Source organism: Geotrypetes seraphini, chromosome 4, assembly GCF_902459505.1.
Source record: "Geotrypetes seraphini chromosome 4, aGeoSer1.1, whole genome shotgun sequence".
Taxonomy (NCBI): Eukaryota; Metazoa; Chordata; class Amphibia; order Gymnophiona; family Dermophiidae; genus Geotrypetes; species Geotrypetes seraphini.
Window position 1 is genome coordinate 195,150,694 of NC_047087.1, and position 14,602 is coordinate 195,165,295.

At 42.6% G+C, this 14,602-nt stretch overlaps 1 protein-coding gene across 2 annotated transcripts in view; it reads right to left on the bottom strand.

The window, feature by feature from the left end:
* Nucleotides 1-12,291: 12,291 nt before the first annotated feature.
* Nucleotides 12,292-14,602, bottom strand: part of NFKB2 (nuclear factor kappa B subunit 2) — a 122,563-nt gene continuing 120,252 nt past the window's right edge. The window contains exon 22 of one of the 2 annotated variants that reach the window (XM_033941034.1): nucleotides 12,292-13,499. In XM_033941034.1, coding sequence (XP_033796925.1) covers nucleotides 13,336-13,499 — 164 coding nt within the window. In that variant the 3' untranslated portion in view covers nucleotides 12,292-13,335. The remainder of the gene's footprint in view (nucleotides 13,500-14,602) is intronic. The other variant, XM_033941033.1, reaches the window with a different exon arrangement.

Below are 14,602 nucleotides of genomic sequence, written 5' to 3' on the forward strand. Positions count from 1 at the left end.
TGCAGTAGAACCAGTGATCAGCCTGTTTCCATCTTCCCCCCACCTCTGCCACTGTGCAGCCGACCCCATTGACCCTCCCATCTGCCCCTCCCACTGCGAGACCTACAAACCTTCCGGAACCAGCAGCATCGCTAGCACTTTAAATTTGCTGCTTCGCAACCTTCTAATGCCGATTTCCTCTGCCGCGTCTCTGTCTCTGATGATGCCATCAGGGACGCAGCAGAGGAAATTGGCATTAGAAGATCACGAAGCAGCGTCTTTAAAGTGCTGGGGACGCTGCTGGTTCCGGAAGGTTTTTTTTGTTTCAGGGTGGATGGGAGGCTCAACAGGGGTTCGGGTGTGGTGGGGAGGGGGGGGCCAAAGATGACGAACTGCTTCCTTATAGTGAGTCGAGGGAGGGAGTAGAAGCACGCATGGGCACTCTTGCCGGCGGGGACCTACAGGTTCATGGAAAATGGAACACGCAGGTAAAAGTGCACATGCGCGCTTAGGGTTTTATTATATTAGATGAGGTTTTTGAGGACAAGTCCACTTCATCAGATGTGTGGTCCAGGGACTTTGCAATTATCCCTCAGAAATATTCGCATTCATTGGTGGTTTGTAGAAGAATAAAAAATAGATAACAACAAAAAATATATGGAAACACAAGTCTCTGGAACAGTTTAACTACTTTAGCTAAGCAGCAGGTCCATATTGAATCCATCCAATTTGCAGAGGATCCAACAGCTTCTTTACCATAGTTCCTCCTGTTAATTAATATATGCTGTTTCTTGTATGTTCCAATTGTGCTTTCCATTCAGAAAAATTTATGTACACTGTATTTATGCACACTAAATCAACTTGTTTGCAAGTTTGGACACCCAAGTACACTTACCCCCAAATTCTATAAAAAGCGCTAAAAATTGCACATGCAAATTTGGGTGCATGCTCAATTTGCATGAGATTTGATGAATAGTGAGCCAATTAGGACCAACAATTGGGATCTTAATGAGAAATTGGTTTTAATTAAAATTTATGTCCATAAATTTAGGCACAGATCACATGCAGTTCCTAAAAGGAGACATGGAAATAGAAGGGTCATGGGCATATTGGGGGCCTTGGATTTACATGTGTAGCTATAGAATAAGTGGGATCTGTGTCTAATTTAGGCTCAAGGATTTACACCACGTTTCAGATGTAAATGGCTGCACCTAAAGTTAGGCACAGTTTTCGGTACTAAGCGCTAGTCTATAAGTGGTGCCTAACTTTAAGCCCTGTTCAAAGAATAGCACTGAGCGCTACTTTTTTATCACTAATTTTTGTAGGCTTCATTTGTAGGATTCAGTCCGCAATTCATCTAATTTTATACACATGAATGTCTGAAACAATCCAGAAAATGTCTGAAAATCAGCCAGAGAGCTCAAAAAATAATCCAAAAAAGAGACAAGAATTTTTTCAGTGCACATCCCTGACTGATATTTCCTGATTGATCCATTTTTAAGGATTGCCAATATAGCTGTCTTCCTGATACTTCTACCATAATGTCAGTTACACCTGCAAGGTGTCCTAGGTAATTGGAATATCCTTGCTAAATGTGGTCTGGTATAGACGTTTAAAAACTTCAGAGCACATTCAGGCATCTCTGAGGCTCAATGAAGGGCATTAAATCTAGAGGTTCCTTTGAATACCTATAGCTTCTTGGGGGTTTTTTGTATACTTGTCCAGAACCCTCTCCTTACACAACCAGATAATTGGCATGTCTCTGACATGCCAGCTTCACACCGAGCAGGTTTGCAGTTCAGGCAGCAAAGCTAGTTGTGTGATCTCATATGTCCTGACGTCAGCCTGTTCAATAGCAGGTATGTTTGTGCGGGTGGGGGGTGGGAAGACATTTTACTCCTGGTAATCCTGAAAACCCTGGTTAGATGTGCCTCTTGGAGAGGGGTGAGAAGCATTTTGTGCAAAACAAGTGGTGGGATGTTGTGATGATCATATCTGATTGTCTTTAAGATTATTAAGTAGGTTGTGAGCAGGTAGAGAAGGCAATGACTAAAGCCGGAAAGTAGCTTGGATGTCTTGAAAGAGGATTTGAGCAGAACCAAATTCTACACATGTATGCTCCCTTTCAGAAAGGGAATGCATATGTACATTCCAGTGTATGAATGTTGGGGTCTACAGCTGCTTCCTGGAACATATACACTTTTTTAATGTTTTGGGCAGCCCGTTACAGGAGCGATTAAGGGAAGAATCCTCCTTAATTCTTTGTTGTTTATGTCCTTCTCCACACTGAAACTTATAAAGATTGCAACATCCTTAGCTAATTAGAGCATTCATACATGCAGGTTTCCAAAATGGCACCTAAACGTGTGCAAATACTGACACGGTGTAAATTCTGAAATACCATGTTACACGTGCAAAGCTACTGAGTTTCATCTGTTGATGTTTTCCATGTTTATACACTTCTCCCTCCAAATTCGCAGGTTTAGGACTCGCGACTTGAGTTATTCATGAGTTTCTAAACCCAGACCCACCCCCGCCTCCCTACCACCTCCCAGACCTCTCCACACCTTACCTGGTGGTCTAGCAGTGAAGTGGAGTAGGAGCGATCTTCCTACACTCCTACCCTGTGCAGAGCTATCAACAAAAATGGCTGCCGTGAGTTCCTGTGGTCTCACAAGACTACAGCAGCAACTCACAGCAGCCATTTTTGTTCAAGGCTCTGCATGGGGCAGGAACAAAGGAAGATCGCTCCTGCCCCACTTCACCGCTAGACCACCAGGTAATGTGTGGAGAGGTCCGGGAGGCAGGAGGGAGGTGGGGATGGGTCAGAATCAGCCCTAAAGTTATTTGTGATTTTTCCATATTTGTGGGACGACTCTGCTTCTCAGCCCCACAAATTTAGAGGGGGAAGTGTAATTGCAAAATGGATGCTTCTGCTCCACATGCCACCACATACATATGCATTTCTGTTCTAGGTTGGCAGATACTTTTCTAAAGACTACTGGAATTGTACATGTTCAGACTGGGATATATCAATTTCCAATTTTTGTGTTCTATCGTGGCCTTTTTACTGTATGTCCACGGGTAAACTCTCAACGTGTGGACCATGGTTCCTTTGTGGTATGCGAGACTATCCCAAGGGATTCACCAGCATAACAGGATGGCAGATGAGAGAGAGTGAGAGATTGGTGGCAGGAGGGTGGATGGGACACAGAAATTTCTGCTCAGGAAAGGGTGAGCAGTTGATAGAGAACCATAAGAGCTATAGTAGGAGCTGACTTGAGAGAGGCTTGTAGGGCGCAGCGCTATTGTGAGATTCACCCATCCCATCAGCGCACAATGTTCCCAGCAGTTCCTCTCTAGTGTACTGAACTCCCCCCACCCCCACCTCTTGATTCTCCTCCTTCCCACCAATCTTCATCATGGTTCCTCTCTCAACCACTCACCTTAACCTGAATGGTTCTGCTCTGTATATCTTTATTTCTTTGTTATTTTTTTATTTAAAAACATTTTAATTCCATTTAAGCAGATTACAATAAAACATACATATTTTATCACATCAATAAATCACAAGCATTATAAAACTATTACAGAACTGTTAGCTGCCAGAATATCCTTTAAACAAGAAAGGACAGATGTACAATTCAGAGAATCTGCTACAAAGATGATTCATTCTAATAAAATACTTTGAAAAACAGATGAGTTGTTAGCAGCATTTTACAGTAAATGATTTCACATTATTACATAATCTTAACCTGTTTTTCATATATGCCATATAATTGCATATAAAAATTAAAGAACCCTGTGGGGGTCCACAAAATTTTGAAGGTCGAAAAAGGGGCTTCACTTTGACAAACTCTAGGAACCCCTGTTCTAAAGACAATGGGGGGAACCCAAATTACAGTGGTCTGCTATGAGTAGCACCATCTGTTAACCACTGCAGAAAAGAAGACATGACACTGAATTCGCACCTCCTCAGACTGCAATGGTTTCGTAAAGTCTTAAAAACTTTGTTGTTTTCACAGTATCTAAATGGTTTACCTGTAGAATCTTCTAACTGACAGCACTGCAAGATCTGCTACTATGATAGACTTAACTAATCCCTTTTCTCCTACTTTTTTACTTTCATGTGTATTCTGGTCTTTGACCATTTGTAAACTGAGTTGAGACTAGATTAGATTAGATCAGTACTCCTCGTATATCATGGGACATTATCTGACACCACTAACTAGAGATGAACTCGAATCATTTTGAAATATCCAATGCTACAAAGATCCAAGTGACCCAAAATTATATAAATTTAGGCCCTCTGTTACCAAGCCTTGGTAGAGCCCGGAGTGCTAAATGCTTCGACACTCGTAGGAATTCTATGAGCTCCAGAGCATTTAGTACTCTGGGCTGCAGTAGAAACCTCTTCCATGGCTTAGTAAAAGGGAGGAGGGGAGGGTTAATGCCATCACTCAGATCAAAAAACCTTTTTCGAGAAAAGGATCTCGGCAACCAACAAATGCAGACATTTAGGGGCATTTTCAAAACATTAAGATGTCCAAAGAATGGCTTAAATTGGCACTTTGACGTTTTCGCGCCTAAACTAGGGGAGCGTGGGGTGCAGTGGTTAAAGCTACAGCCTCAGCACCCTGGGGTTATGGGTTAAAACCCACACTGCTCCTTGTGACTGGGCAAGTCACTTAATCCCCCATTTGCCTCAGGTACATTAGATAGATTGTGAGCCCACCGGGACAGACAGGGAAAAATGCTTGAGTACCTGAATAAATTAATGTAAACCGTTCTGAGCTCCCTTGGGAGAACGGTATAGAAAAATTAAATAAATAAACATCCAAGTGCCAATTTTCAAAACTTTCTTTCTGGATGTCTTGTGAGGCATCCTACTCACTGTGGGTCCAAAACTAAAGGGGGGTGTATTGAAGACATTTGGGCTGGCTTTGGATGGGCTTAGACTTGGACTCTTGCAGGAATAAACCTTTCACAAGAGAAGTCCTGGATAGAACTTAGACATTCTGAGCTAGACCTGTTTTAAAAGTGTCTTAAAGTGCCAAAAAGGTGACCAAATGACCACTGGAAGAATTAAGTTGTGAAACACACACAGACCCCCCCCCCCTCAAAATCTGGTATGGGAAAGCCTAGTAGAGCATCACACAGGTGCCTTAAGTAGCCTGGTGAGTGGGCTAATGAGCCATTGAGAGGAGTACCCAGACCGATAAGCCACTCAAACAATTGTATGGTGGAAAATTGTGAGCCCACCAAAATCCTACTATACTGCCATAAAGGTACCAACTGCAACCATAAGTTTTGGAGAGTTCACCATACATTATAAGGGGGTTCTGGTGAGATGTACTTCTAGCACCCTTTATGTAACATTCACAGTAGTGCCCTCTAAGGTGCTCTATTGCCATGTCTGTGTGTTCAGTCCATTACAATGCTGGCCCCTCGCACATCCAAATAGTTTGGCTTTGGACATTTTGAACTTGGACGTTTTTTGTGGTAGAAAATGGCGAACAAAGTTGAATGTCCTAATGATTGGATTTCCTGACAGCCACGACATCAAAGTAGATGATTTAAAAAAAAAAAAAAAAATTGGATGTCTTGCGATGTTGCTGGTTTCAAAAATGGCTGTTTCTCCACTTCCGACTTTGGGTGTCTTGCAGGAAATGTCCAAAGTCAGACTTAGACATCCTATTGAAAATGGCCCTTGTTGTGTATGATCTGCTTGTCAATGTAGTTACTTTATCGTTCTTCAGTCTAAAAATTCAAATATGTGATGGCATTAAATTTGTAAAAAAATGCTGAAATACATAATTTTTGGTCACTTGGAACATTATCTGATACCCCCAGGATTGATCCATTGAGGGTGTAACATAATCAGATGGTTTACTCCACTCACCAATTTTTCTAACTCCAGTTGGAGGAGCATAATCCCTGATAAAGGGTCCATAGACCCCTGTTATATAGTACATGGTGCTCTACAAATACAGCTAATTTATCCAGTTACAAGACCCTTCTCACAAGGAGCTAACAGTTTGTAATCAAAGGGTGTGTGGGGGAGGGAGATTTACTATAGGTTGTGTGGCATATGGGGATGGGGGAGTTAAACAAGGGTCTGAACTGCTGTAGGCTTCTGCCATACACTTTGTTCAATGCTCTGCATGCTGAGAGCAGGAGAGTGAAGATATTAAGTAAATATTTAGTGACAGAAAATGTGAGTTGCCACTGGCAGGTCCTGAATGCATGCTGAGGTGTTAAAGGGGGGTGCAAGATGCATTTCTTAGGGGCATATCTTTCTATGGAGCATGTGAAATACTTTTTGGGGAAAGGATAGGGAGACGAGGGCTGGAAAGAAAGAGTGGAATGAAATGATACACACCATTCTAGCTGAAATATAATCACTGTCCTAAGCAGTATGTTGTGTTGTTTTGTTGTTAGGTTGTTTTTTTGTTTGTTTGGTTTTTTTTTGGGGGGGGGTTGTTTTAGAATGAGGGGCTAAAAAGGGAAGGGGTGGAAGTAGAGAAGTAATTTAGCCCACTAAAGCCTCCCTGAGTTCCCCTCACACCGACTTTTGCATCAGTGAGCATTGAGTTTTCCCACTGAATGTCTTTATAAATATATTTAATGTTTGTTTTCTTTGGGTTGAAACCATTATTTTTTATTATAATGATTTTTCTGTATGTTACTATATATGATTTGTACTGTTTGGATATTGGAAATCCTGCAAAGAGATCAATGACATAGCCAGGGGGGAGAAGGTGGGTAGGCATATGCCCCATGCATGATTCAGAATTGGGGCAAGGCTCCAGCTCCCTCCTTGCTGTTGTCACCTCTCTAGTGGTTAGAACAGCAGGCAGAGAATTGGAGAAGCCTGGGTTGAAATCCTGTTTCTCACACCTGACATTCCTTCTGACCTTGGGTAAATCACTTTACCTTCCATTCCCTCAGGTACAGCTTAGATTGTAAGTCCACTTGGACAGAGAAAGCTTGTGTACTTGAATCTGTAACATGCCTGCATTCACTTACTGTCTGCTGCTGGGCCTCAAAACGAGCTCTTAATGTCTTCTCTTGCTTCAAGATTTTAGAGGTGAGAGGAGGTAAGGTAGCAAGATGACAGGGGGAAATGAGGGTCGGGGGAAGGAGAGAAAACAGGCCGAGTCTTGGCATGAAAACAATCTAGGTTTTTGACTGGAGAATATCCATCTCTATTTTCTTTGGTGGATGCAGTGCGACTAAGGGAATGAAGGTTGAGTTGTGTGGCAGGAGTGTGCATTCACTGGTGCAGCGCTTCCCAAACCTATCCTGGGGGCTTCCCAGCCAGTCAGGCTTCAGGATATACACAATGAAACCTCTCATGAATATTCATTGTGGATAACCTGAAAACATGATTGGCTGGGGATTCTCCAGGATAGGTTTGTGAACTACTACACTGGTAAGTATTCAGTTTGTACATATTAATCTGTAGATTTGTTGGTTACAAAAATTTTGGGGGATGCCCAATCAATTAAAATCACAAAAAATTAATTTGAAACAGGAGGTTTAGCCAGACCTCTATTTCTGGGTGGACCTGGAGGCATGGTCCACATATTTCCTCTCCACCCACTCCCCCTCCCCTCAACGGTATAAACCAATACGTGGGTTGGCGGGTATCCTCTCCAGAGCCTCCACCAGATATCTAAACCTTGGGGCGGTCAGCGGCATGCTTCCAGCCACCGACAATAAGAGTCTCCTGTGCATGCTCAGTTCATGTGCGTGAAATGAGCATGCGTTGGTGGGTCTCAGCATTGACAGCCGGAAGCATGTTGCTGACTACCCCAAGGTATAACAGATCAGGAAGGCTTCACAGCGGACTCTATCTGGTGGGGCTTGAGGATCCCCGCCAGCTACGCTAACAATATACACTGGTGTTGGATATGAAATGAAAACTGTCTTCACTTTTCTTGCAGCCATGCACACCTAGGATTATTATACGTCCGGGAAAACCTAGACGTTCTCATTTTAGAGGACTGTCTGGACGGATTTTATAAATTGTTGAGTCGGTCTGGGTTTGGCAGGGCCGGCTTACAAAGAATCCAGTGTCTCTTATTCCTTAGTGCTGCAATTCTATTTTCTTTGGGCTTCCTGCAGCTCAGCAGTGTGAGCCTGCTACTGTTGGCCTGCCCTGGAAGCCACCTCTCTACAGGTCCCGCCTATGCGGGAACAGGAAGTCGCTGCAGAGAGGCAGCTTCCGGGGCAGGCCGACAGCAGCAGGCTCATGTCACTGAGCTGCCAGCAGCTTGAAGAAAATAGAATTGCAGAGGAGAGGAAGAGCCACCGAATTCTTTGTAAGCCGGTTCTTCCAAACTAGCTTCTTAGGAGCTGGGCCAGGGTCAGGGTGAGGGCGAAAGTGGGGTCCTGTGGCCTCTTTACAGGTAAAAAAAATATGGTAACCTTATGCACACCCCTACTGTGCAGATTATTAAAGGAGGTTTAAACAACCCAAGAGAGGAAACACAAGAACAGACAGTTTTCTTGGATCTGAGAAAGGAAACAGAGTGAGTCTTGCCATTATTTGAAAGGTTCTCTCCTAGTCCTCATCCCTTTATTTGTGAGAGGCGGGAGTTTTACTATAGGCTCTTATTCACATAAATTTAGAATTGCACAGAGCTTACAATTAAATTGTAGGCAGAAGGCACAAATATATGTCTTCTGGCATTTTGAACAGTGACAAAAGGGTTCTTCACCTCTTTCTTACTCACATCCCCCCAATTCTAGAGAATTCTTCCTGTCTGCGTTCTAGCTTTCCCCCCAATTCTAGAGAATTCTTCCTGTCTGCGTTCTAGCTTGACAGGTACAACACAAGTGCAGGAGGGGCCCTTCATTCTACAGGTGCCCCATAATCCCCACTCATGCCTTACAAGTCATGTAGAAAGTTCCAGAAATCAGTCATGTCTAATTAATAGGATTACAATGACATGGGGATAAATTTGTCCTCGTCCCCATGGGATCTATTGCCATCCTTGTCCCATCCCTGCGAGTTCGGTCCCTGCCCCATTCCTGCAAACTCTGTCCTCATCTACACAAGCCTCGAACAGAGCTTGTAGGGATGGACAGGGTCAGAGCTGTTGGCTCAAAGGTTATGTGGATTAAAACAAAACAGAAAATTAGATACACATTAGAGATCTTGTTAAAAATTAAATGGAGCACAGCATCAATTAACACAACAGGATTTGTTGGCCACATTCTTGGGAACACAAGATCCCTTCACATTATTATTGTTCATCTAGCAAGATAGAAGTTATCCATTTCACTTCTGCAGTGTGACTGCCCTTACCTCATGCCTGGCTTCTGTTTTCCAAAAGGATGGCCCTTCTGCATTCATTTGTTCATTCTGGGAATGTTTTAATAACTGTGTTTTTTACCTTTGTTATTCTCACAGAGCTGCTTTCTTATCTGAGAAGTGGTGAAGAGCTCTTTGTACAACTGTTCCCATACCTTGTTGGATTAAAACTATGCTGTTGAGAAAACGCATCAGACCTGCTTTATTGTCTCTGTGGTATGCGCCTTCTGGAGGGGAGGGAAGGGAGATTCATTCATAAATAGGTAATGTTATTTGAAAATATTAGCACTTACAAGCATAAATATCTATTTTACTGCAAAAGTGCCAAGGACAAAAACTGGCATCGATGATCTTGATTCAGTAATAAGTTTATTGAAAAGTCTTCACAATAAATGGTGCAGGTCAGTAGGACAATCCTAAGATACACGCGGTCCGTGTTTCAGTCACAAAGACCTTCTTCTGGGGTCCTGTCAGATATAACCACAAAGTTCGATTTGCAATTCATGATTTAATAGAAAAAAAAACTCTAAAAATTTTAAAAAATAAAATAAGTTATATAAAATTCTACAAAAACTACTAATTTTATAAATTGTTGAGTAGTCAAGAGATATATATTTCCTAAATATTGACAAATTTTGTCATATTTAAATATATGAAGGTTTTTGATCAATGAAAGATATCCACGCCACAATTCCTATTTGGATAATATTATTATGATCCTTGGAGTGGCAATTCTGAGATCTTTTCCTTCATTTTGACCATTATATATATAACATTCAGTTGGGTGGTCTTTTTCTCAGCTGATTAACCTTTTGTGGATCTAGGTCCTGTCAGATATAACCACAAAGTTCGATTTGCTATAAGTATTCAAAATACTGTGTATGCGAGAGCGTTGTGCTGCCGATCTGAGCAGTACAGGCAAAAGCCCCTGAATTTCCTTTTGCCTTCCTTACCTTTGTGTTTGGTTTCTCCTGTTTTCCTGTGGAATTTGCTCCTGGTGGATCTTTCTGTTTTACTGCAAAAGTGCCAAGACACACATTATTCTGTAATGCAAGGAAGCAATAAATATGGGCAGAACATGAGTGGGGCTCACAGTTACACACTTACCCCCCAAATTCTGTATATGGCGCCCAAGGTTGTGTGCACACATCTTAATTGATTAGCTTAATCGGTGCCCTGTGTTCCCTTTAAGGCCCAACTAGATGTGAACCAAAATTTTTCTGCATGAGCAGAGGACCTACTTGACATGAGAAACAAAATTTCTGTTACATGATCTCCTCTCTCTCCCCCCCATCCTTCCATCCAGCGTCTCCCCTCTACCCCTTTTCCAGCAAGGGTCCCCCTTTTCTGTCATCTTTCAATTTAGCATGACCCCCCTCTGTCCCCCCCCTCCTTCCATCCAGCATCTCCCCTCTACTCCTTTTCCATCCAGGGTGCCCATTTTCTCTCTTCTTCCTTCCATTTAGCATGTCCTTCCATCCATCATCTCACTCTCTCTATCCTTCCATTGGTCTGTTCCCACCCCCCTTCCCCTTCCAGAGTTACATTGGCTTCAATCTGTTCCCTCTTGCTGCTGCTTCTGATCTGTACTAGCGATAAGAAGAAAAAAAACGCATGTGGGGCCACTCTGCTCAGGCACATTCTGTCAGCTCTGCTGGTCCTGCCCCTGAACAGGAATTGACCTCAGAGAGGGCAAAGGACCGGCACAGCTGACAGCATGCGCCTGAGCAGAGCGGCCATGTGCGCTTTTTGCCGCTACTACTGCAGATCAGAAGCAGCAGAAGGGAGGTGGGACTGTGTAATTGCTACAGCCCTGGAAGTGAGTAACTATGTAAAATCTATGAGCGATCTCTCACGCGCTCACCTTAGAGGGAACATAGTCAGTGCATTGGCAATTAATACCCAATTAATTAACACTAATTGACGTCAATTAGAAGTTACACACACAAGTTGGTAGGCAAATTGCAGTTTTGTGTGCCATGTCCAGTGGATGAATCTAAAAGGGGGCGTGGCCATGGACAGATCAGGGGTGTTCCTAGAATTCATGCGCCAACCAACTGGTCAACGCATAACTTAGGCGCAGACATTTAGGCCTGGTTTTAGATGGCCTAAATGGGCACGCCTAAAAGTAATGACATACTGGTGCTATATTGATTCTATAAGGTACGCCTAACTTTTATAGAATTGCACTTAGTGCCATGCTAGTTGGCGCTGATATTTTAGGCGCCATATATAGAATCAGGCGGTTAGTTAGCAATATATTGCAGATTACTTTGCCTTCCTGCTACATTTAGATGCTCATAATTATGCCAGTTGGTGTAACTGCTGGTGCTTATATGTTAGGGGCTCTGATATTGGGTTACGCTATTATTCTACTATATAACAAAACCTGAGTGCCTAGGTGGCTCATCCTCACAGTGCCTAAATAAGGTGCCCAAATGTAGAATTGTCACCCTAGCAACTGAATATTGCCACCATGCTATCCGTGTATATTTAGTGCTGCAACCTATGTAGTGGCACTAAATATGTCTGCATGTTGGGAGTTTTAACCACATTCAGCATTAAAAAGAACATTCTGTCATAGGTGAATAGTCACCCACAAGTGTTTCCAAACATGTAACTGTGTTAGTCTGTAGTAGGGAAGGGTGGCCAGAAAATTTTCTCCTTTGTCATCTCTCCATGGGGAGAGAACCCACACACATAAACTCCCCTAAATGATAGGAAGACATCATGAAATGAAACATTTCTGGCCTCCTTCCTGACTTCCCACTACTACCTTGTGATCCAAACCTCTTCCAGTAAAGTGCTGTAACACTGATGTAGAGAAAACTATCACTGGAGAATTTTGCCCCAATATCACAGGATATTGCTCTGCTGCAGCAAGTGTGAGTTTTTAAATACATTTTTTGTGTTTCATACATGAGTATGAAGTAGGCACTGATTTATTAAATAGACAGTGGAATCTTTATTTGCAAAATAATATACAATTTAAAAATATTAAGACTTTAAAAAAAAAAAAACCATTTCTAGGAGCACAACGTTTGCGCGCACTATCACCATTGTACAGAAATCTCTCATACATTTTCATTGTGGATCGTCTGAAAGTTTACTTGGTTTAGGGCTCCAAGCAAAACATCCATGGTTCTTGTTATTACAATTATCAGAATTGTGTCCGGTTGTGATATTGTAGAATTATGAAAAATATATAGAAATGGTAAGATACAAATCTTGAGACTAGATGATTTCCTTCTTTATTTGAAGGAACTTTTGCCATTTTGGAATTCCATGTTCTTGTCTTTGTGAACTTCAGCACGATGTTTTTACTTGCTATCATCCCCAAAACTAAAAAAAATGGTGGAAGTCACTGAGCCCCTAGGATTTGGGATTTCACATATAGGTGCAGGGAGCTCTTATTCCAACTTTCCAGAATGATTTGCTTCTAGAACTCCCAGCTACAACGAACTCATTAAAATTGGCCCTCAGTTCGGTCCAAGAAAGACCTCTTTCTGAACACATTTATTCAAAATTAAAACAGATATAGAAGATCATTAAATAATAAAAGCAGACTTTTAGAAAACACACATGCAAAACGACACAGCACAAAGAAGGAAGAGCAAACAACAAAATATTACTATACTTATTTTAAAATACAGGAAGATAAATAGTCTGAACATTATGTTCATCTTTAGAGAAGGGCCTGACTGAAACTTGGCCAAGTTTTTGTGGCACACCCCTCCCCCACCCACTTTTTAACTTGCATGTAGAAAATTTTGTACGGTGAGAATTTTCTTCATGGGGGCTGGTCAAAAGCAACTCCCTCCACAGCCCAAAGCACACGTAGGAAGAAGTGAGTGATGCCAACATAGGCCTGGTAAGTGCTAACAGATCTGTAGCGTTCTCTAGCATAGGGAGAAGTCAGTTGGTCACCGCTGGAATCCTGGACAAATCTGGTGCACCATCACCAAGTCCAGTAGACGAGCAGTACCTTCCCCACTAGTAGGTACAGTTTGCCGAGTTCAGTGTTTCTACTGACTTTACCAGTAAGCAAATTTGCTGGGTAACTTTGCAGGGCTGGAAACTGGTGGAGATGTCTTTAGTTTCGTTAGTGATCTTGGTGCCTGCGGTGAGCTGGGTTTTGATGCTTTGGACATGTCATCATCCATAGACTGACTCCCATATGCACTGTCTTCTTTCCCATCTAAGAGAGGAAGGAGATACAATTAAAGCTTTTTTTAAAACCCTGTCTCGGTAAAGTGCTGGGACAAACCAACATGGGGGTGCGATATAACAAGGTTAATGTGGCTGACCAGAGAAATCCGACAGCTGCACAGGACAATGATACATAGGAAATAGAACAGAGGAAGAATGTCCCATGGACCAACCCTCTTCTCTGAGCTGGAGGACCAGAATTGCCTATCCCTGGTCTAGACTAAAGGCATGAATTTTCAAACACAGATTTCACTTTGACTAGTGCATCTTATGACATGGACTCTTGAAAGTTCAATGCCTCAACAAACCCTCCCTTTTACTAAGTTGCAGTAGAGATTTCTACTGTAGCCTGGAGCGCTACATGCTCCGACACTCATAGAATTCCTACGAGTGCTAAAGCAGCATTTAGCGCCCCAGGCCATGGTAGAAACTTCTACCACGGTTTAGTAAAAGAGGGCCTAAATGTGTTAAGACTGTAAAGTGCCACCAACCTCTGTAATAATTTGCCCAGTAAACTGAGGCCCAATCAACTTTAGCTTTGTATAAATAGTGACTGAACACCAAGACAATGAGACAATTTTAAGAAAACTTATTTTTTGACTTTAGCTCTTTTACTCACACTCCTGTTAGCTTATGTAATTTAAGAAAGGTATGGATAAAAGATCTGGGGGAGAGAACGTCTGATCTCTGATTCTTAAAATCGCAAGTTTCCCAAAATCAAACGTGTCCACATGCTGTAGCCCAGAGTCTGTCCCTTCACTATGAAAAGGGAGCATGAACAGTGAGTCACCCTTTAAATAAAAGGAGGGTTTCACTTCTTCCTCAACCAAAGATTTAGCAACAGCAAGTGGAGAAACAGGGGGGGGAGGCTAAATGGAGCCAGCACCCTGTGGAACCCCGCTGAGCCCATGAATGCCTGACAGCCTTTGTTCAAGCCCCTGCGATGCAGTAGGCGAGCAATACTGCAAGGGGAATGGACCCTAAGATCTAAAAGGTTTCTGCAGGCTGGCCAATAGGTACCACAGAGGGATTGGCCTGTCAGCTACAGACCACAGATTGCTTATCCTTCACGCAGGCAGAGAGCTGGGCCCT